Source organism: Nanorana parkeri, unplaced genomic scaffold (genome assembly GCF_000935625.1).
Source record: "Nanorana parkeri isolate BGI_ZX_2015 unplaced genomic scaffold, ASM93562v1 scaffold505, whole genome shotgun sequence".
NCBI lineage: Eukaryota > Metazoa > Chordata > Amphibia > Anura > Dicroglossidae > Nanorana > Nanorana parkeri.
The window spans coordinates 53,799-79,700 of record NW_017306773.1 but is presented as its reverse complement, the minus strand read 5'-3'; the positions used below and the strand labels follow the sequence as shown (position 1 = coordinate 79,700).

General features: G+C 41.6%; 1 protein-coding gene across 1 annotated transcript; it reads right to left on the bottom strand.

Annotated features, from left to right (window-relative positions):
* Nucleotides 1-1,413: 1,413 nt before the first annotated feature.
* LOC108790810 (synaptotagmin-like protein 1) lies at nt 1,414-22,163 on the bottom strand. The gene is made up of 4 exons (XM_018561162.1): nt 22,072-22,163; nt 7,043-7,252; nt 2,070-2,218; nt 1,414-1,517 (listed from the first exon to the last, which is right to left on the bottom strand). Exons 2-4 carry the CDS (start codon nt 7,165-7,167, stop codon nt 1,414-1,416), a joined length of 378 nt encoding a protein of 125 aa, XP_018416664.1. The 5' UTR covers nt 7,168-7,252; nt 22,072-22,163.
* Between the last annotated feature and the right edge of the window lie 3,739 nt (nt 22,164-25,902).

Sequence of the window (25,902 nt, the reverse complement as noted above, 5' to 3'; positions counted from 1 at the left end):
CTGCCACTGACTCTTAGCACCGCACACTCATTACTGTAACCAATCTTGACCTCAGGGTCCACAGTATGGCAGTCGCCGGCCAGCTAAATTAGGACCCCACCTGCAGCTCCTGGAGCTGCTCCAGTTTTTGATGTATCACATTATTGTTAGGCTTCAAGTAACAGGGTGAAATTCAGAATTTATTCATAACAAAGAAAGAGGCAATTTTGTACTACAAAAATATGTTATTTGGTAATGTTGACATGTGCGGTATAGATTCATGTAAAATATGATTTTAATGATCACTATACTTTAATTTTTAAGCTTTAAATTATTCTGCCATAGTACCTGGATGAATACAATTTAGGTTTTGAAGAATACATAATTATAAGGGAATTTTATTCGAATTATGGGATATTAATGAAAGTAAAATAGATATATTTTAAACCCTTGGTTCTCAACTGGTGAGTCGTGACCCAAAAGTGGGTTGCGACCCCTTGTTCAGTGGGTCCCTGCGTTCCTTCCACTTTTCTAGGTGAGAGGTTCTTCAGCCTCCCCCTAGTCAGTTCTTGCGCCGAGCAGCCATTCAAAATATGCTGCCTGGTGCCGAGTGTCAGCTTGAGTTGGGGTGGGGTGGGCTAGGGCTATGGTCGTGAGGGAGCTCCATCCATAAGTACATTGCTTACAGCTCCCTCATGTGTCCTGTAGAGGTGCCTGGACTGGAGTGATGTAACCTTCTGGCTCCTGGCACCTCTACAGGGTGCGCAAGGGAGCTGTACAAGTGGATGCACATATGGGTGGAGCTCCATCACAGCAGCCCACACTGGACCCCAGGCTGAGGATCCACGCCAGTTCTTGTAAGATGGGGACACTGGATGGATTTAAATTTTTTTGGGGAGTGTGTATGTTTGTGTGAGAATGTCTGTGAGTGCGTGAGATTGTGTCTGTGGTTGTGTGTGTCTGTCAGTGTTTTTGAGGGCCCACTAATACTAGTACAGTGCGGTTAACGCACTGTACCATGCAATCGCACCTACCACGTGTTCTGGTATGAGAGGTGCATTGTGTTGCCATTCATTTGAATGGCACCCCAAAGGCATCTACCACCCACATTTCTACTGTCCACATTGAACGTGAAGTATCGCAATGCCGTGAGTTCCATTGCAGTGCAACTTGGGTCACGACTTAATGACCAAGGACAAATGTGGGTCCTGAGGTTACACAGGTTGAGAACCACTATTTTACTATATTCAACAGTAACCAAATATACTTTTTTTCTACAATGAGAACTATATGGCTAATGTCAGTTAAGTGAAAACAATAGTGAACTGTAAATATAGAGGATTAGAGGAAATCAGAATGTCTATGACATTATCAATTTACTCTGCACTTACCTTCATTTGCTGCTGTTTGGAGGTTGCATTGTGTGTTTATGTCTTACCTGATCTCAGGCTTCTGTATTTCATCCTCTTCAGGTGTTTCACTATCATAATCTCCATTCACTTCTGCATCGTCAAAACCCCAGTTGTGGTTCCATTCAGCTGTAAAAAACAGTTGTCTCTATTAAAGTGACACTAAACTCAGGGGTTAAATCGTAAAAATGCATTCAAGAATCTAAATGTTTATGAAAAATGTATCTTATTTGAGTATCACTCAGCTGTAACTCCTCAAATCATCTCTGATGACATGCTGACACTGTCCTTCCTTCTGGAGGGTGGCTACTTTTGTTACCCATGGTCACCATGTGTGTTCTAAAGTAGCCACTGCTCCAAGCTCGTTGCCATGATAGACTACAATCTCAGGTTTAGTTTCCTAAAGTTTATTGAGACTGTAGTCTATCATGTGAGCAAGCTTGGGGTGGTGACTACTTTACAACACACACAGAGACCATGGGGAAGAAAAGTAGCCACCCTCCAGAAAGAAGGACAGTGGCAGCTCCAATTCAGAGATGATTTGATGATCTAAAGCCGAGTGATACACAAATAAAATACATTTTTGTTAATTGTTAGTGTACTTGAATGCATTTTTAAGATTGAACTCCTTTTTTAGTGGTCACTTTACTAAATAACTCTGTGGTGGAAATTATAACCTACCTCTGGTCTTTTTCTTTCTCCTGATTGAAGCTCTCACAATATCAACACCACCAACTTGACCCCAAGGACGGGATGCCCTTACATCACTGAACCAATCTCCTGAAAGACGTTTCAGTGTATGAGGGTCTGATACACATGATCGAAGCTTGCTGTGAATCAGAGATTAAAACTTCAGTTAATTTTGATCATATTTATTAGCAATGTGTAGAGGACAGAGAAGAATCATTTAAAAAAAAAAAAGTTTTGACCTATTTAACATACAGCATGTGGATTACTTAAAGTGACACTAAACTCAGGAGTCAAATGCATTCAAGTACCCTAACAATGAACAAAAATGTATCCTATTTGTGTATCAGTCAGCTGTAGCTCCTCAAATCATCTGAATTCATGCTGACACTGTTCTTCCTTCTGGTGGATGGTTACTTTGTTCCCCGTGGTCCCTGTATGTGTGTTGTAAAGTAGTAGCCGCTCCAAGATCGCTCCTGTGATGGACTACAATCTCATGTTTAGTTTACTCATTTGTATTGAGATTTTGGTCTATCACAGGAGTGAGCTTGGAGCGGTGACTACTTTACAACACACACAGGGACCATGGAGAACAAAAGTAGCTACCCTCCAGAAGGGAGGACAGGGTCAGCACTAATTTAGAGATTTGAGGATCTACAGCTGAGTGATACACAAATAGGATACATTTGTATTTATTGTTTAGGTACTTAAATGCATTTTTATGATTTAACTCCTTAGATTAGTGTCACTTTAATATTTGTTTAACCAAAATCTAGAATGAACTCCAAGTAACAAATTGTAAATAAACTCAAATAACACATTCTATTACTTAAATAACATATAATCAATAAACTTAGAAAGAAGCAGTAGATGTGCTAAGGCAGGGGAAGCTGCTTACTATTAAAGCCCAATTCAAGTCACAGAAAGTGATATGCAGTCAGAGAGACTCTAAAGGGTTGTGTGAGGAAGGTCCAGTGTGTACCATTACAGGAAGACCATTGCAGATTATTAAGCTGCTGATATCAGAGTCTTTTACCACTTCAGGTGGTCCTGCATGTTTATACCAAGACCAAGACCACAGCTGTAGCTGCCATGTAGAGCCACCCAATCCCTGAATGCTGCTAAAAAGTGTGTCCCCTATGTGGGCCTGGTAATGACACAGTGGGTGTCTGTGGCTTGCTCAGAAGGAGATCAGCACACATCCAGTGGCTGAACACCCCACTTCTTCCCAACCTTGGAAACAATTAGTATTTTGTCACTTCCAGTTTCAGACTGTTATTTCTCTGACTGTTGTGATCGGAGAAGCTAGTGAAATTGAACTAAATTAAAATGAATGTATCCATAAAATATGTTTTTTTTATCTCGGGTGATATTAACTCCCAGGTACCTCACACTTTCCTATTTCTTGGTAAAAGTAAAGTTGAAAGCAATTGTAGCATATCTCTGAGAGGAAATGTTGATGTTAGGAATTTCTGATTTGGAAAGAGTTATTTTTTATTTGGAAAGATTGGCATAGGTGTCCATGTTTTGTATTAGGTTAGGAATAGACATTTTCTACTACCTGTTAAAAATTATAACAGACTTGAAAGGCCTTGTGTTTTTCAGTTTTTAGGAGGTTTAGGGTCATAGTATTTATGAATGGAATCTGTGTCAATTCATAAATGACTGGTGTAGGTGGATAGAATGTAATTTTCACGAAATGATAGTGGTATTTTTTTTAGATCTAGGTAAATCTCAGTTTTGCTGTAGTACAAATTGTGCATTTTTAATGTTGCTCTTTAAGCATCAATAAAAAAAGCTGCTCTCTGCCGAATGGCATTTTTAAACTTTTTTTTTGCAATGAAGGAGAGTGCCAAGCTCCCATGCCCTTTTTTTTTTTTGTAAAATCAGAATTTATTAGTTTAACAAAGAAAAAACAAACATACACAGATAACTGTAAAAATATTTCAAAGCATATGATATCAAAGCATAAAACACATTCGTTAAAGGTCAATGTCCACTGCCCTGAGATAATTATGGAAGAGTCAAATCAAATTATGAAGAGGAAAATCAAACTTAAATACCAAACTCCCAATACGATTAAGGAAGGTTAACCAAGAACAGCAAGCCACTGTAGGAAACCAATAGAGAGCAATGGATAACTTTTAAGACAGGATAAAGGCTTTCTCCCAATCATCTGGCTCCAAAATAGTTTCTATCTCTCTTTACCATAGTGCCATATATTTGGGAAGATCAGGATGCGTAAGCTGCAGGAGGATACCATAGATTTGTGAGATTACATGAATTAGAGTGGAATCCTGTAGCAAAAGCCAGTCAAATAGAGAGGGAGGGGAAATCAAGACTGACTTATAAGGAAAAGATCTCAGGAAAGCATACCAGCCAGAAGGCCAACAGACCAGTTGGCGCAGTATTCTGAATGTCTAACTGTAGGGCTTGAGTAAGACGCTGATGGGAAGACCTATTCCATAAGGAGACCGTAGAGCAAGGCTTCATGGGAGGGAACGGTAGGTTATCAAAGAACGGAGTCATGGGACCTTGCAGTTACAACAGATGAAGAACAGAAACTACCTGGTACTAAACTAAAAGTAAATGTTTAGTAAGTGGTGGAAGAAAAAGGTGGTCTTTTCTGTAGGCTGGATTCCCCCATGGCAACGCCTTGAGGTCAATGAAGTTTAGCAAATGCTTAATTGACACCCATTGCTTAGAAGAATGGTGATGAAACCAGTCCATGAGTCTGGTAAGGACAGAAGCTTGGGAGTACATATATATCTGTAATATCTGGCTCACTCGCCTTCTCCTCTACTTTCAGACAATGATAGTAACGTACAGCTCAGCCTAGGATGCCCCGATTAATTTGGCAAATATGTGTTGCAACTTGTTTAAGAACAAAGAGGGAATAGCCATAGGAACAACTTGGAACAGATATAAAAACCTGGGGGTGATGTCTATTTTGAGTTCATTGATCCTGCCCAGCCAGGAGAACCCACCGCCATCATAATTATCAAGGTCAGCAATGGTTTTCAGAAGTAGACTTGGTAGTTAAAGGAAAACAAACGTGACAAGTCAGAGGGGTCATGAATTCCCTAACTATTTTAAGAACTAGGGACAGAACTTGAATGAAAAATGAGATTAAGCTGTTGTTGCTGTCGCACGGTAAGGTACACATTTAAAATTTCAGACTTCAAATAATTAACCTTGCAATTACTCAATACACCGAAGCGACGTAACTTGCTTATGATGGAAGGCAGACAGGTATGTGGCTGGCATACATACATCAACAGGTCATCAGCAAATAGAGATTACGTTGCATGGGTGGAACTAACTCGTAAACCAGTAATGTAAGGGTTCCATTTTAGTGCTATAGCAAAATGTTCCATGGTCAACATATACAACATCCATTTGAAATGCTAAACCAAGGTGAGAGGGACCCATTGACCTGAAACCTAACAGAAGGGTACGAGTCTAAAGCCAGAATGTGTTTGCTCTTTTTTGATGGAAGGATCCCCATGCCACCCATTTTTTGCAGCAAAAAAAAAAACCTTAGGAAAATATTGTTTACTAGCAATAGATATATATATATATATCGTTAATGTTACTTTTGCTTGTGTTACTTGGTGGTGCATGCCCCCCTCCTCCTGGCAGTGCCCCTTGCCCTTTGTTTGACAATCTCTTGCCTGTTAGCCTTGAAAATGGCCAGAATTGTTTTTAAGGATTCAACTGCATTTGACTTCAATTGGGTGTTTGAACTAACATTCAGAACTTAGGAGCAGTTCAGCAAACCTCCCTTGATCCGAACTGTGTTACATTCCGCTCATCCCTAAACAATATCCTAAGATTTAGTCTGTCTGCAGGCAGTCAGTAGTGCACTGTACGTTCAGTGTGGTGATAGTGTTACCAGCGCTGCTTTAGAATATTTATACTGATATCCTTTCATATAATAGGTAGATTAATGCTTGTGCTTCAGCCTTTTATGTAAATTAGAAAAAGAAAATAAAGTAGTCTAAATACAGCTCTCTGATGGTGTTTTTCTTAGTAATATTGGCAGCGTTCCAAAGTCTGCCCACAGAGTAATCTTTTAAGAGAAGGAACCATTATTTTGGAAATATAATTAATTGTTTCTTAGTTATCTGAATACTATGTGAGAATGTAAACTTGTTCAAGAGAAACCCCAGCCAAAAAATTAAATATATGGTTGAAATGCATACACATAGATAGATAGATATTTAGTTTAAATAAAGGAATACATCTTGATTGGCTCACACTGCCTAACATCCCATTCTATATCCAATTTGTGCTGCTCATGAGGCAGTTATGTACCTTTAGATCACCTTTATTGTGCAACATTCACACTTTGGTGGCAACATAAAACAATACTATTGAGCATATACAACTTTTATATGATTTGATTATTATTTTCATTAATGTGAACCTGAACCCAAAAAGGGAAGATTTGAGATGTTATAGGGAACTTCAAATAATGTTAAATTGTGCCTAAAGTATTTCCTGAAAACGTGACTCCTGTTCTATACAATGTACTTTTTGCTGGAGGCTGATGCAGCCTTGAAGGTCATTGGACATGTAAAAGTAGCTTGAAGCAGGTTGATGCAGCCTAGAAGGCCAATGGAAGTGTAAAAGCAGCTTGAAGCAGGGTAATGCAGCCTAGAAGGTCAATAGAAATGTAAAAGCAACTTGAAGCAGGTTAATAAAGCCTAGAAGTAGATCTAATGCAGGTTAGAAGGAGGTCAACAGCAGGTTAACTGCACCTGTCAATGAAATGTGAATGATCCCTGAAATTAACACATGCCCAAAGCCCATCAACAAAGGCCCTTAATCTGCCCCCATTAAACTATATACTTTTTTTTTACATAAAGGACTATCAAACAAACTTTAAGCAACAATATGTTTGTATATATGTTTAGCTATAAACTTTTCAATTATATAAAGAAATAAATATATAGGCTACTGACCGTACACGTTGATCGTCCTTTTCCCTAAGTTCTGTGTCTCGCTCAAGAACCTGTGTTATCACTTTTTGCTCCTCCCCCGTCAAGAAACTGAGATCCAGAAGGTCCCCATTTTCTCCCACTTCCATCCTTTGAGCACATTGGTCCACAGCCTGTATGGAGCACAGGTCAGTCACAGCAGCCAAGGACAATAGGTAGAAGATATTCAGTTACCTGTTAGACAGAGTAACACACACAATACAATAATTAATATACGACAGCTGAAGTAAAAAAACAGTAATCCAAGCATCATATTTATTGATTGTTATTTGTCAATCAATGATCCATTAATTATCTGATCTTAAATCGATACACTGATCGTAAATCATAGTATATATTTGCTAACTAGTTTACTCTAAAGGCACACAAAACTACATAAAAATGTCTATGGGCTGTATGCATATCTGAACAAATAACATGCTGGAGCACTTATCTATAAAATACATACAGAGAATTTGGGTGAATTCAGCCAATATGCAAAATGTATCCTCAAGAATAAAATATACAAAATATATCCTCAAGAATAAAGATTAATTTATACCGCAAAAGCCATTGGTACATCACACAGCTTGCATACAAACAACAGAAACGTACAAAGAAACATAGCACACAAACATTTAAAAAGTTAAATAAAAGAGGTATACACTCTGTGCAGTGGAGAATAGTGGTTGCTCTTGGTGGTATAAGTACAGGATGTATGTATAAGACGGAGACCACAAGTGCAATGAGGAAGTGATAAATGACAGTTGTCTAGCAGAATGTTTAAAATGCTACTTTACACTGTTTGGACCTTATGCAGTGCATACAAAATGTTACAACTTAAATATTTAAATGCAAGTTTTTCACAAATCTTTTAAAACATTGTCTGACAATTGTGGGGAAAAAATTAAAGGACAAAACAATTGAATAAATAAAGAATATGTCTCACACAAAAGTAGAAAGCTACAGTACATAAACCAGAGTATGTTCACAAAGATTCTGTTGGGGGAGATCTGCTGCATGTATGAGGTGTCTGCACAAACATACCACAGTCTCCAAAATCATCCTGTCATGGCCAAATCCTGCACCATTCTGAAAGGGAAAGTGCCGACAATTTTGGGCAGCTGTCAGATGTGCCGGTGGCTTGGCAGCGTGGAGTGGAACCCACTGGCAGGAAGTGGCCTGAAGCTTCCGAAGGTAGAAGTACAAAGGGTCGATCCAAAGGAGAAGCGGGCATGAAGGCTTCAGGGGCGAATGTCAGTCCAAGGTCGGCAACAGGGAGTCCAGATGAGGGGTCAGGAAGCAAACAGCAAGATACACAGATGGGGAGCTAGGTGATCACACCATATGGTGGAATAACTCAGCAACAGGCCAGGGCTCTGGCCAGGTTTTTATAGCCAGAGGGATGTAGGACCACCCCCTAGTCACCGAGGCAACCAGGAGGCTTCCCTCCCCGGGAGCCAATGGCATGCGAGAGAGGTGGAAGGTGTGTGCTGGGAACTTCCCCCAGCAAGGCCCACACCTGATAGCCCTAATGGCACAGACGTGCTACGCGCGCACTTCCGGACATGAGCGCGCAGCCTGTGTAATGCGCACGCGCGACTTGCTCATGCGCACCCACAACCCGGGTGCGCATGAGTTTTGCGCTGTGCCCGTTGGCCCCGTGAAGAGGTAACACCCCTTGCTTCCTGACAGCAGCATTGCGGGTTGCTGTCAAGCCCCTTACATGCACACATTGCAATTGGCTTATTACTATGCTGGGAAGCCTCAATGGTCAATAGCAATGTACAATAGGCAGAAGATAAGAAGGAGAGCCTAAATTGCCTCTCCCATTCATTTCTATGGGGCATGTAGTCGCACTTGCATGATATTCAAGCTAATGCTTTGGCTTGAACACCTTTTGAGTTACTGCCTGAAATAAATATAGAATTGGAGTAGTAATTAAGCAAAACAAATATGGCATCCGCACAAATCAATTCTCTCATAGATTAGAGTTAGTACCACACTACATAAAGGAGTCTTGATGAGGCAGTGTGGATTCCACATATTTTGAAAAAGTTGTGCAACTAAAACGTCTGTTTGTCTGTGAGACAGGGTAAGCTTTTTTTGCAGGCTAGCTAATAAGTGTGCTGGAAAATGTTTGTGTTTGTATTGTGGGAAGTCCTTCCATGTGCACCTTTCTTTGAAAGCTAGTTACAAATTGATTTGTGAGGATGCCATATTTGTTTTGCTGGATATCATGCTGGGACACACTGGGGGCTTCAGCTGCTATTGTGATGCGCTAGGCTTCTTCTGTGTTCCTGTACCTTTAAGAAGGAATGGGCAACCTCTAGCCATACCTACACCCAATGTATCCTTTGCTATATACAGAATGCTCTGAGATGGAGGCTCTCATAGATTAGAGTTAGGACCACACTACACAGAGAACCATTGACGAGGCAGTGTGGCTTTCACATATTTTGCAAAAGATGTGCAACTAAAACCTCTGTTTTTACGCAATTTGTGAGACAGTATAATCTTTTCTTTTTTTTTGCGGGTTAGCTGGTAAGTGTATCAAATAAAATTATATAGAAATGTATGTGGCATGCTTATGTGTCTACATAAAAGTAATAACAATGTATAAAACCAGTATATCAGTTGTAAAAAACATATATCATCAACCATAATTGTCCATATGTTGATTCCACCTTCAATATGTTCCAATGTGCAAATATAAATTCAGCTACAATGTATATACACATTTGAGTGATCATCAAAGTTTGTGCTTCACATTCCAACCCCAATGTATACCTCTGTGTGTACACCTTTTAGAGTGTTGCTCACCTTACAAGAAGTGACTTTAGAAGCACTTGGTTAAAAATCATCTCCTAATCGTAGACAGGTTTATTAACTATTACAGTGCCGTGTTTTTTTTATTGATTAACGGCACTTGCATTGATGTGATTTTTTTTTTTGTGTGATTTGTAGTTCACAAACACGATTATATGTTTTTTTGATTCACTTACTAGCGCTGTTAATTTGGTTTAAAACTCTTCAGACCCAGCGGTCTTCAATACAGCAGCTTGTATTTTACATCACAATATTTATTTATTTATATTGATGAGTTGACACGATACACTAAAAATTCATCACATTGACTTTGCAGTAAGTAATGTGTTAAGGAAACACTATTTTAGTTTAATTCACTGCCACCTGTATGATATACAGCTAATTGAACTCCTAGCGCTGCTTATCTTGTTATATCACCTTACAAGAAGACCTCTTAGGCCCCATTCACACTGAGCGGATTGCAAATCGTGCGTTTGTCGCGCGATTGTCATTTTGTGTGATATCACGCGGTTTTCCCGCGCGATATCGCACAAATGATTGCATTGGACCAAGTACAATCACGCGACATCCGCGCCAAAAAAGGGTCCTGTAGCAGCGACGCACGACAGCGATGAGCACAGCTCCATTAACTTATATTGGAGAGCGATATCGCGCGGAGATCCGCGCGATAAATCGCTCAGTGTATATGGGGCCTTAGAGCTGAACCATTTTTAAGACTGGACTAGGTAATACCCACGTTAGCATCCACTCTATGTTAATCTCCCACTTCTCCACCTTGCAGTCTAGATCCACATTAAGCCTCATATCCAGATTGCTTTTTTTTTTTTTTTTTTAATGTATTGCTTTGTATGTAATGTGTATATACAGTGCTCAGCATAAATGAGTACCCCCTAACAGATTTGTCAGAAAACCTTTACTTTCCTTTCAGAATCAACATTTTGTATGGGACACTATACTAAAAAATACTCCCACAAATGTGGGCCATTGATTGAAACCAAGATTTGTTAATTTGCACACACAAAAAAAATAATTTTTGTCCTAACAAATTCATTCAAGACCATGTTACAAAGATTAATACACCCCAATGAAAGTCATAGGAGCAAAGCTAAATTTTAGACAACAAAATCCTAATTAACAAGAATACAACTCCAGGTGAGTATAATGATTCATTACACAGGTGTCTAGCAGACAGGTGATTATAAAAGGGCGTTACTTAGCAAAGAAAACCCCTTCCCATTTCATGCTGTCAGCAATGGCACCACATGGAAGAGAAATGTCACAAGGCCTAAGAAAGAAAATAATTTCTTTACACAAAGGGAAGGCTACAAGAAGATCAGCAAAGCTTTACTTATCAGTCAGAATACTGTAGCAAAAGTGATACAAAAATGTAACAAAGATGGAACTGCAACTATCTCACAGAGACGTCCAGGCCGTCCACGGAAGTTAACACCTCGACAAGAGCGTTTTCTGATGAGAAGGGTTGAAGAAAATCGTCATGCAAGTTCACTGCAGTTAGCTAAAGAAGTAGAAAGCCAAATTGGTGTGATTGTTTCCTGTGACACAATACGGCGTACACTGCAGAGGAATGGCATGCATGGGTGTCGTCCACGAAGGAAGCCTCTCCTGAAGCCCATGCACAAAAAAGTCCACCTACAATTTGCCAGGGCCCATGCTGAAAAAGAAGACTACTGGGACTCTGGAGTGATGAGACCGAGATCAAAGTTTTTGGAACTGATGTCTTCAAAACTGTATGTCCTCGCAAAGGTGAGGAGCACAAAGAAAAATGCATGGTGCCTGCAGTGAAACATGGTGGTGGCAGTGTCCTCCTGTGGGGCTGCATGAGTGCTGCTGGTGTCAGGTAGTTGCATTTCATTGAAGATATCATGAATTCACAGATGTACTGCTCTATATTTAAAGAGAAGATGCTACCATCACTCCATGCCCTCGGTCGTTGTGCACTTTTCCAACATGACAATGATCCAAAACACACATCTAAGGACATTGTTGCTTTTCTGAAGCAGAACAGGGTGAAAGTGATTCAGTGGCCAAAGGATACTGATTAAAATCTTACTGTTCAAAGGGGTGTACTCACTTATGCTGAGCACTGTAGACTGTAGTTGGAGTTATATTTGCACTGTAAATTTGCAAATTGGGATATTCTCAAGGTGGAATCAACGTATGAACATTTATGGTTAATTATATACTGTATGTTTGTGAAAAAGTGGTTTATACATTGTTAGCGCAGCACGTACATTTAAATTTTATTTTTTTTATTTGAAATACACTTTTTCTAATGTTTGCTGCAGAACTTGACATTGGTGCAGGGTTACAATTAATTGTGTAAGTAGCTGGTTAGTGGGCTGGGAATTCTTTGTGTTTTAAGTAGTAAATTATTCTGGCTTTTTCTGATTTTCCTTTGCATGCTTGCTCTGGGTCTGTGACTCAAAAGTATTGAAGCCAGATGTAGCCATAAAAATAAGTGTTTTCATGAGGGGTCCAGCAATGACATCCCCCATATTTTTTACAACAACTCTTTAAAAGTGTAGATCATTCTTCACTGAGGTCTATTTTTTTCATACATTTTACAACTCACTCATTTCTTTTCAGTGTATACTACTCCCCACGGTATTCCCTCTATACACTACCCCTATACCTGCCCACGCACTGCCCTTGTCAAAAGAAAAGATCATGATTAACAAAATCAATATGCTTTTTAGCTAGAAAATAGTTTTACTAGATATCTGTCTGTTTTCTCACTTATCGGCAATCATTTGATTGTTCTTTGCAATGATCGGTCCCGATTTATCAAATCTTATCGTATTGGATGAAAAATTGACCTGTTTATGACTAGTGTTCTAGGCTCCTGCTGTCTAATGGAATGATTGGCATCCACGCACTGCAAGATTGCTGCACAATTACACCAAAAGCCCTTTTTTTTATGTCATGAAGCAGACTTCTGAGTGTGGCCAATGTCACTGTCATGATAGATACAATATGGATACAGCCTTTACTCTACAACACGTTCTGTAGATATATTCTATCTTTACAGTCTTAATGCACCCCACCTAAAAAGAAAATAGTAACTCAGAGAAAGAAAAGGGTACAACGGTGATACTCACAACCTTTACACTGCATTGTAACACAAAGACATGAAAAGCGTTATCTCACACACAGATTTTGTTACATGTAAATAAAGCTGGCAGACTTTCTCTTTGTAAGAGTATGCTACACACCTGCATTGCTCACATAGCAACATTGCTCTAGCCATTATTCCTAGGTCATTTTTAGACACTCTGCTATATCTGATTTATTAACAAGCCACACCTCCTAAAGCGCACAATAGATATTAAATACCCTGATATAGTTTGCACAGAATGTTTATTTTTAACAGGCAAAGATATGTGTACATGTCAGACAGGGTGTAGGACAGCAGGGCTTTTACTTCCCTACATTAACTGTTAGATCCTCCACGGATTCTGAGCCCATTCAAATCTAGCTGATCCATTGCACATTGACCTGTGTTGCGTTAAAGCAGCCAATGGACCAAAAATGGGACCTGCGCTGTAGCTTAGCACACTACCACACATGGTAGTACATTACCAAGTGTTTGGGTGCACTGCAATGCAGGTGCGTGGCCTTAGTGCATTGGGGTGCCATTCAAAATGAATAGCACCGTAATGCATGTATTGGTGGGTTACTGTTGGTTTCAGAAACATATGGTGATCTTCTGGAACCCCATATTTCGCCACTTCCTGTCTACATGCAATCGCTGCAGCATTGACTGCTTTTGCTCAAGACTGGTTTCCTGGTGGTGACAACAGTGGACCATGCCTGCGCAATGTGTGTTTGCAATGCGTGTTGTAATACGTGTGTTGACAATGTACTTTTCACCACCTGAGGTGGGCATTTGAGTTTGGTATTGCATGTTACAGGAGGAAGGGGGGGGGGGATGTTGCAGGGTTGAGGAAGTGTCCTGCTCAGCTCCTGGCAACCAGTGACATCAATGAGCTGGGTGGGATACTGGCCACCATGTCACGGGTTTCTAAGAGCAACTTTGGATGCTCTGGCTGGAAAGGGGGTGGCAGGGAAACCTGCGTGACCCAATGAGATGCTGCACGAGGCAACCACCTCAAGCTGCCTCATCATAGGGATGGCCCTGGGCATTATCACCATATAATAGGAAGTGCCTGAATCCTGGGTTTAAAAAAAAAATAAGTTGCAGATTTGGTTTTGATGTGTCACTTCTGATTACCTAATTTCACCTCTCTGCATCTAACTAAAGAGGGAAGTCTATGCCCTATCAACGTCCCCCCCTTTCCCCCATGCCTTTCTGTGTCCATTTTCCTTCTCCCCCTTTTTTTTTCCTCTCTTTGCTCATTTCTTTCCCCCAATATTATTCTCTTCTAACCCCCACTGTCTTATCCCCCACCTTTGCCTTCTTTTTCACTCCCCCTAATCCCTTCTCCTATACCTATGCCTGTATTTGTTCCTATATTTATCCCCTGGTTTCCACCTACCTATACTACTCACTTTATTCTTATCACTACAAAACCTACCCTATACTGTCCACCACCCATTGAAAACATGTATCTACACTGACTTGCCTGACCAGTCTTTAGACCTTGTCTTCAGTTGTCAGGGCTAACATTTGAATATGGTTTTTAGCTCTAATTCAAGGCCTCTTGTTTCAGCAAACTCTTGATCCTCTGTAAAATGTAACAAGTAAGCACTGTTTCCATTATTTGTTTTCTTGGTACATTACCTCAAACTGACCAGTCTGTATTCCGCTTATTTTTATTTCAAGTCAATCAAAATTTTGTAAACTAAAGTTGCAGTTGTAAAAAGATTGCAAGCAACTTATGACAGTACAATAACATGTTAAAGCTGAAGTTTAATATGCTTCTATTTTGCCTTCCCTGCCTCCATACGAACATCCAAGCTGTCAGATGGCTGTGTCATAGCTGATCACATGTGCAACACCATGGTAACTGCAATCCAAACAGAGGCTGAGATGACCCGTTCTTTGGAGATGACCCGTTCTTTGGCTCTAAAGGATAGGAGGATGTAGTTCTGCTTTAACTTTAACTAGCTCTCCATGCCAAAAGGTATGACATGGAGAGCTCTGCCTATTTGTTAGCTGGCCAGTCACCGGTCAGTTTGTCATCAAGAGTTGGCTAGGGTCTTTCCCTAATTAGCAGGGTGTATACCTTTTTCGAAGCCCCTGGACTGGAGCCCAGGCCTAAGCCCTCTTGCACGTTGTATGCCTGTGGAAGTAGGCCTTTCCATGCCTTCCTCAAGTTCTGCAGTAACGCACTTAAAAAGATATCCAAGGACTGGACCTGCATCACTGCTAGAAATAAAGTAGGTGAACTGCCTGGAAACAGGGTGTTCTCATAAGGGGTTCCCACTTGCAAAACCCAAGGCCCTTCTGAGTGGAGGCACTGTATTATAGCGAATTCTGGAAAGTCCCCAATCTCCCACATAGATGGAGGCTCAGATCTTCTGGTGTACGCAGGTTCTACAGGGAGAAAATGGATGTAAACTGTAAGGAAACGGTCAGGTTATATGAACCCCACAAAAACAGGGCTACATTTGTGAAAGATGAGCCAATGTCAGTCAAAATGACGGCACTCGGAACACATGCCTGCAATCTTCTTCTCAGTCTCCTTTGCAGTAACTGTTGCCATCGTTTCAAGTATATCCTCCTATCCTTTACAGAGAGGAACTGTGCTGTCTAAGCCTCTACTTGCAATTGCCATGGTGTTGAACATGTGATCAGCTATGACACCAGCCATTTAAGGGTTTGAAAATTTGGTTAAGAGCTGAAATAAGCACACTGACAACCTTGACAGTTGGCGTGCCTTGAAAGTAACTATTTTAGGAAACATTAAATTGCTGGGTCAAGTTCCGCTTTAATTCTATCATGACTTTTGGGCGGTAAAAAATTTTTTGTGTCATGTATATCCATGTACACAGCTCTGCCACACAACACAGTTCTGCCTGGCAAGGGTAGGGGCTGAAACATCCTCTGCTGCAGTTTCACTTTCACCTACAGGTTTCCTTCCCATCACCTTTCCTTCCAGTCACACAGGGTGTGACTGGACAGTGAAAGGACTATCACCTCTGAATGGCTACTTGAGCTACTTCTCCTTCCCCTCTCTGAGGTCGGCTGTACATTAGACTGCAAGAGGCTGATATAAGATGAAATTCAGGTACTTCCAATGCTTGCATCTACAGCGTATAATGACACCAGTTAATTATGTAGAATTGATTACAGAGTCTATTATATCTGCCTAGAGTTTAGCTTTAAAGTAAATCTAAACCCGATCATTAAAATCTCATGTAAGCTTTAACATGTCATTTTAATTTCCAAAACTGTATTCAGTCTTTTTAAATCTACAGTATTAGAGTAATACCTCATAATCCTGCCATGAAGGTAATTGTTCAGGCACTTCCTGTTATGGGGTGACAACTATCCCCAGTTGTGCTCCAGCAAATGATGGGATGTTCATAGTTAGGAATATTTTTTATAGGCTGATTCTGATTGCTGCTGCTTCTTCAGAACATTATCCCAAGGAAACAAGGAAGTAACAGCTGTGTTTATTCTGAGGCTTTGTGACACTTTAATTGCACACAAGTAAACTCCAATCCGCAAATCATGTGACGTCGTTTGTAGCCAAACGGTTGCATCAGAGCTTACATAGGGGTAGCACAGCAATGAGGGGGGTGGGGGGTGAATTATTGTGCACTAATGCCTTTTCATTGTTTATTTGTAGCCCCATTGAGAAAATATTTAAATTGTTTTCACTCCAACATAATGGACTATTTTGTGCAGATCAGTGACATAAAATTTCAATTGAACTTATTTACATTCCAAGTTGTAACACTATAAAATGTGGAAAATAGGGCAATGCATATTAGGCTTTTCCATCGATTTTGTAATAATCCCCCAATCTTTAAAGGGAAAGTGTATCTATAGGGGAAACCTGATTTTTTTTTTTATTAGTTTTGGATGAAATGGAAAAGGTTTAGACCAGGGTGGGCAAACTCAAGCCCTCTGGCTCTGGTGAAACTAGACAAAATTGTTACAAAAGGAGGGTTTTGGCTGATGTCATTAAGCACAATATAGCATACGTAAAATATAAAAAAATAAAATTTTTATTGAAACATGATAAAAGTCCATAAAGTCATAAAAAAAAACATTGGCTGTGATAACCAACAAATATATTGACCATCGGTATATTAGTAGACATAAGGTGCCCCCCAGACCTACTTCATCTTGATCAGAGATATTGTCCCATATTGTTGAGATAATTATTTTTCAAGAATCATCATCAAATGTAATCAGTAGAGGTCCAGACTTCAATGCATTTCACACTATTATGCTTCTTCAGGAAGATAGGGCCACTTCCACAAAACTAGCACAGATATATATCGATAGTCACACACCAAATCACATTTTACTGCAACCAGCAGGATAGCGCACACATGCATTCACAGTGGGGACCAGAGGGACACCCAGCCTGGGACCCTGAAACTCGTGCCCTGTATATATATAGTGGGTCTTCCCGAAATCATTAATATCTCACTGCAGTGCCCCGACTGATCACATACTTCTCGTCTGTATTTCCCGGCATCTCAGCTGTAGATGCTCAAATCATCCCTGAATTGGTGCTGACACTGTCCTTCCTTCTGGAGGGTGGCTACTTTTCTTCCCCATGGGCCCTGTGTGTGTTGTAAAGTAGCTACCGCTCCAAGATCACCCCCCTGAAATGATGGCAGATAGCACAGGAAACAATAGCTTCTTTGCTATCTGCAGGGTTTTTTTTTAGTATTCTGACAGCTGCTGCCATCAGGATAAAAAGAAAACCAGCATAGGAATGCATAGCTAGATTGCTATTGGCTATTTCAATTTGCAATATCCAATAACAAGCTGGCTATTGCACAAGCCCTCTGCTGCTGTCGATCACTAGAAGAGGACCTGATGGAGAACTTCAGGTACCCCTCTGCTGATTGACAGCAGCAGTGGGCGGGTGCAATAGCTAGTTTGCTATTGGATATTGCAAAGTGAAATAGCCAATAGCAATCTAGCTACGCATTCCGATGCTGGTCTTTTTTTTTTTCTGACTGACGGCAGCCGGCGGGTCCAATGTCAGAAAAAAAAACAGAGCAGGGAAAAGTTTACTCTGCTCGATCGAGCAGAGTAAACCTTTCTGGGAGAAAGTTTCTGTCCCGTGTGGCCGGGAGCGTCCAGGAGAGTTGGGATGTCTGCTTAAGCAGAATTTTTCCTGAATGGAGCATTGTTCTGGCAGCGTCAGCAATAAGAAAGGAAACTATTCCCTCTTAATTTACAGCTATACCTGTCTCCCATTTTTGATTGAAATAGAACAAAACATAAATGAAGTAACTATTAATGTTAATATACATTTAACCTGGAAGATACAGAGCATACAAGAACCCAGATAAAGGGAAGCTTTACATTGAGCATGGCTCCAATGCTGAAAAGATAACTGTTTCTGCTAACTTCCCCTTGGCCTAGCATGGAGCTGTTTATCTTTTGATGTGTTTTGTTACATCAGTTAGAAGCAAGGCAATAGCAACTGACAGTGAAATGTAGTAAAGCTTCCTTACTGAACCTACTGTCAGGGCTATGACACATAGCAGACGGATGCAGCTGCCCATTGTTTATTGCACTGTTTATATTTTCCTTCTGTGTTTTTAGCTTTTTCTTATCTGATTAAACTGGAAACTGAGGTGAAGCATTGAGCTCATCTGTGTAAATGCTAAATTAGGCCCTATTTACACTTGGGCAGAGCATCTTTGGTTATTATTTTGAGCGTTATTTTGCACAGGCAGTTTTGCTAGCATTTTAGGCTTCATTGTTTTTTATCTATTATTTTTACACAAACAAAAGCTAGTTACACATATGAAAACGTTACATGTATTTTTTCCACATTTTCCAGGCACTCATATTGAAGTTATTTTTGATTGAAGTTTATATTTGAGCTACAGGAGTTTTGCTGGAAGGAACAGAATGCTCAGATGTGAATGGGGGACCATTGAAAGCAATGGGATTACTCCTGTTGAGCGTTGTAGCGCTCAAGTGTGAATGGGGCCTTACATTTATCATACAAGATACAATCTGACGGTACAACTTCCCGTAGATTTACCATAACTATGTAATACAAGGGCCTACCTAAACAATCCATTTAATTTGTATCCAATAAGGCAGACCCTTGCACTACATAGTTGCTGGTAGAGCTAAAGAAAATTGTACAGTAATGTAATGTGTATGGTGAACTATGTTAGGCTTGTAAACCAACAATGAGGAACCCCTTTTAAAGTAAACCTGTCATGGGGGGTTTTGCTTTGCTGTTTTGCTGGCTTTTTGGATCACTGCATGCAAATCTTTTATTTGAATACTTGCTTAGAAAAAAATATGGAGGCAAGAGAGTCAGCATCAGTGTTGAGCAGTGGCGACTCTAGGAACAATATATAAGGGGGGCACTTAAGATACTGCAGTCAAATCTGGGGGGGGCACTAATAATTTTCATTGCATGTCGCAACAGCAGGGCGCAGAGGGCTGATTTAATTGCTGATGGCATCTGCGCCCTGCGGTTCCGACATGTAGTACAACGCCGCCCACAATCCTGAATACCGCAACCATTTTTTATTTTTTAAACTTTTTTTTTATTTTTTTTATTAAACCTAATTTTTTTACATTTCTACCTTTTTTATTTTTTTATTTGTTTCACATTTTTATTTATTTAAAAGTTTACCACAGATACGATCGTAAGGCTTGAATTGAGCATCACTTATGTCAGATGTGTTAGAGCATAGAGAATTGTTACCTGTCAGCTGCTGGAATGAAGACGATCGCAGAGGCCGCGGAGAGGTCTGTAGACGGGCGGGTTGGTGTGAGTGAGTAGACTGTCGGAGGGTTCTCCTTTACAGGCTGTAATCCAGGGCCATCTTTAATATTATTGGGCCCTGGGCAAGATTTTGCTAAAGGTCCCCCACCACCCTCCCTTAACGCAATGGGCTTGGGACTCTGCAACGCAATACACTCAACAGGACAACCAGCATCTTCCTCCCCTCCTCCCAAGCTGGGCTCCCCTTTGCATTCCCAGCAACATCTTCCTCCTCTGCCGGTCAGGCGCTCCACTCTCTGGAGCTGCAGAGAAGAGCACAGCTCCGGCCAATCCCAGCACTTACCAGCAACTTCATCGTCCGCTGTTTGGGCCGCCCGGCTGCTCTTCTCTATCACCTGCCAATTACCGCCCCCCTTGGGCTAAGCTAACACCGTTCCTGGCTGTCAACATGCCGGCAGTCCCCTAGCCCAGTCCGCCCCTGCTACCAGCGGTGTCGCTGCTCCTGCCTGCCGCTGCAGATGAAAGGGACAGCTGCTATGGGCCCCTGTAACTTATGGGGCCCAGGGCAGCTGCCCGTTTTGCCCTGTGGTAAAGACTGCCCTGCTGTAATCGACAATCTGTCCCCACTGACACAGATCGCTACAGCCTGTAGGGAGAAACCGCTGACAGTCTGTGAGGCTGCAGCGGGGAGAGCCTCTGTCCCAGCAGATAATTGTCCCGGGCACAGTTATCTGCTGGGACAGAGATTCCATTTCTCTTGCCTTGCGCTAGCGCCGGGACTGCTGCCCACTGTTAGCGGGGGGGGCACACGATAACCTAGGGGGGAGGCAATTGCCCCCTCCTTACACCCCTGTAGCGACACCACTGGTGTTGAGCCTGAGCTTGGTGCAAACCCATGTCATTGCTTTGCCTGATGAAGGGACTGCATGTGGTTCCGAAGCATTGCATTTGCTTGTGACACCATGTTTATCTAAACATCAATAAAAAACGGATGGATGAAGTGGACCTTGGTGTGCTGGTGGCCTTATTATCTACTTTAGGCCTCGTTATGCCTGTGGTCCGGTCCGATCAAAATAGTACTTGCGGTGCCATTCACTTCAATGAACCACCACGCCCCCTCCTGCCCCAGAAAAAAGTGAGCCGGCCGCAATGCCAGGCAGTGCGTTCTGGCCAGAATGCACCGCATCTGGTGTGAACGAGGCCTTAGTCTTATGGCGCCATCCGTTGCCCATTTCAGCACCGTTTTAAGCTACACATGAGGATACGTTGGTTTGGAGTGCGATGGGATACCTCTGAATGGTGCAAACCCAGTACGCCTAAGCCCACTCAAAACTGTGACTTCCAACATCTCTACTCTTCCGGCCCATTCAGTTACAGAAAGGCACATTCCCAGCCCTGCAGCTATAAGACAGAAAGGGGCTGAGAATGCCCTCGCTACAACTGCCACCACTAATTGGGTCGGAAGAAAAAGTGGCAGTCAAAGGTCTGAGCAGGCTTGGGCGAACTCAGGAAAACTGAGTTTGCACCATGCCCAGGTCATCTCTAGTCAGCATGACAACAAGCATTCTAAGAAAGAGAGGTCCCTAATGGCATCCTCTATGTTTGCCTTATGACGGGTTCTCTTTAAATACTTTAACAAAACTGCATCTATATTCATCATTTCTACTATTTTGCTGGCCATCTGTTTTAACCAGACATATACACACTCTTTTCAGAAGCTAAAAGCACACAAAAGTCAAGCATTTAGTTAAATTGTTGGACAAATCTGACAGCGTCTTTGTGCAGCAGAGATGAAAACAATTTTGTTTTTGTCTAACTCACACAAGGTGTTGCTGATGTCAGACAGGAAGGCCAAAGCAACTACAATATGTTGTTGTAGCAAGCTGAGAAGAACAAGGCCCATTAGCTTGATTATTCCACGAGCACTGAAGAGGAACGCCTTCCACCTGTCAGCATGCCACATTAACAGGAAAAGGGATCCCTCTGGCTGACTGCGCTGAATACACAGGTGAGGTGTTACCAGAGGGTACATGTTAAGAGATCCTGAAATGACAGCTAAAATAGACTCTCCCTTTCCATATGTTACTCTTAAGCCTACACAATATACAATGATCATACAACCAACTGTAACTGAATAAGGATCATCTCTGCAAACAACTATATTTCGAATTATGTTCATGGCGTTCCTGTATATCTTGGCACAGAGCAACATATGATGATGAAACAAAATGAACTTCCTATACCTAGCTCCATTGCTTCGGTTTATTTTTTTCAGTTCTTTTGCAAGCCTCAGTTCTTATTATTGTCCCTTACCTGTATGTGACTGCGCTGATCCTTTCCAGGTGTACAGGTGAGATCTCAGGTATGTGAATGTGTGCATACAGTATGCAGAGCACTGAGTCACTGCAGAACACTCCACCCACTGGCAGGCACACCTCTTACAAATATAAAATGCTATTAACTTTCTAGGCACTGGTGGAGTTCTCAGGAGTCCTGCAGTTCCATGGACTCGCAACAGACATTCATGTCCTCCAAAGTTTCTGCTACAGCAAATTCTCTCAAGCCTAAAGCTGGCCACACACCTATAGATTATTTGCAGATTTTCTATGGTTAGGTGGAAAACGTGCAACAGATTCCTCCATCTATGCTAAACTGTGTGGATGGAGGAAGCTACCACTGGGCCAAGCTTCAGTATCTTGCTAGTCGGCCCCGCTGGCTCTCAAAATACCTGAACACACTTTAGTGTAGATGGAGGAATCTGTTGCACTTTTTCCATACGACCATAAAAAATCTGCAGATAATGTACCGGTGTTTGGCCAGCTTAAGTATCTGTTAATTGTAGATATGCTATTAAAAGTAAAGTCCACCTTAAAATAATAAATGCACACACATTCATAAAAGAAAAAATTTGCGTTTTTGTTTTGCATAGAACTAGTAAAGCATTGCAACCGCAATCAGTGGATTGCTCTGGCTGCTGCAGATTCTCCCTTCCGTCCCTATCCATACTCATGACATTCAATAACATGGACAGGAGGACGAATGAATGCACTACAAGTGTAGTGATGTCACCTCACTCGTATTCCACTGAGAACTACAAGTCCCTCGGCTGTTTTTCCATTCATGGATCCTGTCAAACGTTCTGCTAATGGATTATGTGCCATGTTTGCAAATGAAAAGAGAAAAACCCACGTTTCAGGTAAATGGGGGGGAGTGGGATGTAGCATGTAGCGTTTGCGATGTGAACATGTTTCATGTTACATACCCTGATTATGGGTGTAATATAAAACATGGTTAGAAAGGTGAACTTAGCCTTTAACCTCCCTGGCGGTCTGATTATGTCAGTATTGTATTGTTTCTTTTTTCTATTTTTCACTTTTAAATTTCCCACCGGTTCCGCCCCCTGCGATGCCAGTACTCGTAGGGAAGGAACCCGGAAGACGGATTAACCCTTGCAGTGGGGCTACCCTCGCACGGCAAGGGTTAAGTGCTTATTTTTGTTTAGGTTTAAAAATAAGATACACGCAGCCGGCCAGCTGTCACAGTTGGCCCAGCAGGCTCTCAAAATACCTGAACAATGCCTGCATCCAGTCAGATTGTTCAGGTATTTTGACAGCCAACATACTGAGCTTGGCCCAGTGGGAGAGTCCTCCATCCACACAGTTTGGCGTAGATGGAGGAATCTGTTGCACTTTTTCCATTAGACCATAGAAAATCTACAGATAATCTATAGGTGTATGGCCAGCTTTAGTAAATTCCCCCAATTGTAAGAGCAAAGCACAAAAAAACATTTTTAACACTGGGTTACTGCACATTATTATATATACTGTAGGTGTGAAGTCAGTTTAATACTGAATGCTCATCAAGATAGTCATTTAAATTACTTGCTGTCAGACAACATGCTGTACAACTGTACAATTATAGTAAAATACACAATAAAACACAATTGTGCCTAATAAAAATAAATTCCAGGTCAAACAATTGTTTTTTATTTTATTGACAAAATTCTAACCTATTCATACACGCATCTCAACACGTTGTAGATACTCTACTAAATCTAGTGAATTGTATTCTCAGATTGTGATGTGTGTGTATACTATGGTACTCGTATGCGGTGTCCTCTGTACAGATAGCAACGATAGCAACTACAAAGATAGCAAGCATGCTAAAATGACTAGGTGGTTTTGTAATCACTGTCAGCAGATAATATCTTGCCTGCAAGCAGCCTGCTAATACTTACCCACAAGGTATACTAACGTGTCATTATTGCTCAAGTAATATTATGTTATGTATTTCTTCAGAAGACAGGAACCACAGGCAAAACTAAAGCCTGACAACCTTTTAAAACATGCATTTTCTGGAATCTTCATATGGTTACACATTTTAGTAGCGTATCTATTAACAAGCGAGAAAAGCCTGTAAATAGATGCAAGTCCTGCCAGAGAACCTCTCACCTTGCACATTCAGGGCAAAGTGACAGGGTCTCTTTAAAGACCTCCCCCAGCCACCGTTACAATCGCAGCCATACCCTTACAAATCACCAATACTTCTCCTGTCACGGCAGTTACAAAATACAGCGTGTCGGCGTTCAGATGAGGCTACCCGCGGACTGCAAGGGTTAACTGCTTGTTTTGGTCTAGGTGCTGGATTAAAGTAGATATACTCTCCTGATCCTCAGTCCCACCTGGCTGCTAGACCGGTCCCTGCAACCTCTTCTTCCCCAGGCTCTGGCGGTATAAGGACCTGTGACATAATCAGGTCTAATGCAGTCTATTCACCTGCAATAGATGTGAGGACGCCTCAGCGGGGCGGGCTTTCGATGATCGCAAGTATGATCTGCCTGTCCAAGATGGGCAGATCGTACGAGCTTTTAATTACTTAACAACCATAGCACGACTCAAGTCGTGCGATTGTTGTAAAGTGTATGGCCAGCTTTAGAGCCATGAATGGGCAAAGTCATGATGACTTTGCCCAATCATGGCTCACCTGTCAGATGCCGTACAACTGTAAACAGTTGGGCGGAGCTAGCTGTCACTGCCAGCTCCTCCTATTTGTTTATATGTTGCCGGCATCTGTCACAATTACATGCCGCGGGAGTCTGTCACGAGCGGACGCGATGGCGGTCGTCTTTTTAATTATTATTTCTATCTACTTTTTATTGTTTTATTTTTTATTTAGTCGAGTCATCACCGTCGTGGACAACGCTGGACATCGTGATTGATGTCATCGTGATTACATCGGTTCCATCTTTTGTTTTCGTTTTTTCAAATAAAGAATGTTTTCAAAAGTGTGGCCTCTTTTCATTTACAATTTTAATTAACCCTTTAGTGAATGGGTAGGGGTACATCTGGGTGCCCCTTTATTAAAGGAGTACCCTGATGTGAATTAGCCCCCTTGCCTGCACCCTCGCAACCAACGCCCCAGGGCTTGTGGGGAAGAGGCCCTTGTCCCCATCGGCACAGGGACAAGGTGCTTTTCCAGGGGAATTTTTCATTTTTATTGTTTCACTTTAAGTGATGTTAAAATTACTGCTCCATTAAAAACGGTATTTAATTATTTTTTTCCCCCACATTCATGTCCCCCAGGGCAGTACCCTAATCCCCATGCCCTTTTTATGGCCAATAAATTGCATATAAGGCTTCAAAATGGGTTCAATTGATTTCCAAAGTTCTAGCCCCATAGACTTGATTGAGTTTAAGTTCGATTTGGAACTTTTTCCATGTTCTAAAGTTCGAATGGCGCCGTAGCCACGCCCTCTGGCCGCAATGCGATCCGCCGCACGGGATCGCAAGGCACATGCCTGCGGTCCGGCCCTGTTCAATGCGATCAAAATAGTGCTTGTAGCATTTTGATTGCACCGCACAGGTTCGGACCGCGGGCACAATGTGCCTTGCGATCCCCGTGCGGCGGACCGCATTGCGGCCGGAGGGCGTGGCTACAGCGCCATTCACTTGAATGGCCCGCCACGCCCCCTCCTACCCACTAAAAAGTGAGCCGGTCGCAATGCAAGGCAGTGCGTTCCGGCCAAAATCGGGCCGGAACGCACTGCATCTAGTGTGACTGAGCCCTTAGTCAACGTCTGTACAATGTGATATTATTATTGCTTGCTGGAAACAATGCATGATGGGATACGTAGTCTTTGTGATT

Coding starts and splice junctions, on each gene's coding strand:
- LOC108790810 (XM_018561162.1), bottom strand. CDS start 7,167: ATGGAAGTGGGAGAAAATGGGGACCTTCTGGATCTCAGTTTCTTGACG. Junction 2,219..7,042: donor AAGGACGATCAACGTGTACG/GTCAGTAGCCTA, acceptor TCTGATTCACAG/CAAGCTTCGATCATGTGTAT. Junction 1,518..2,069: donor GAGAAAGAAAAAGACCAGAG/GTAGGTTATAAT, acceptor TGTTTTTTACAG/CTGAATGGAACCACAACTGG.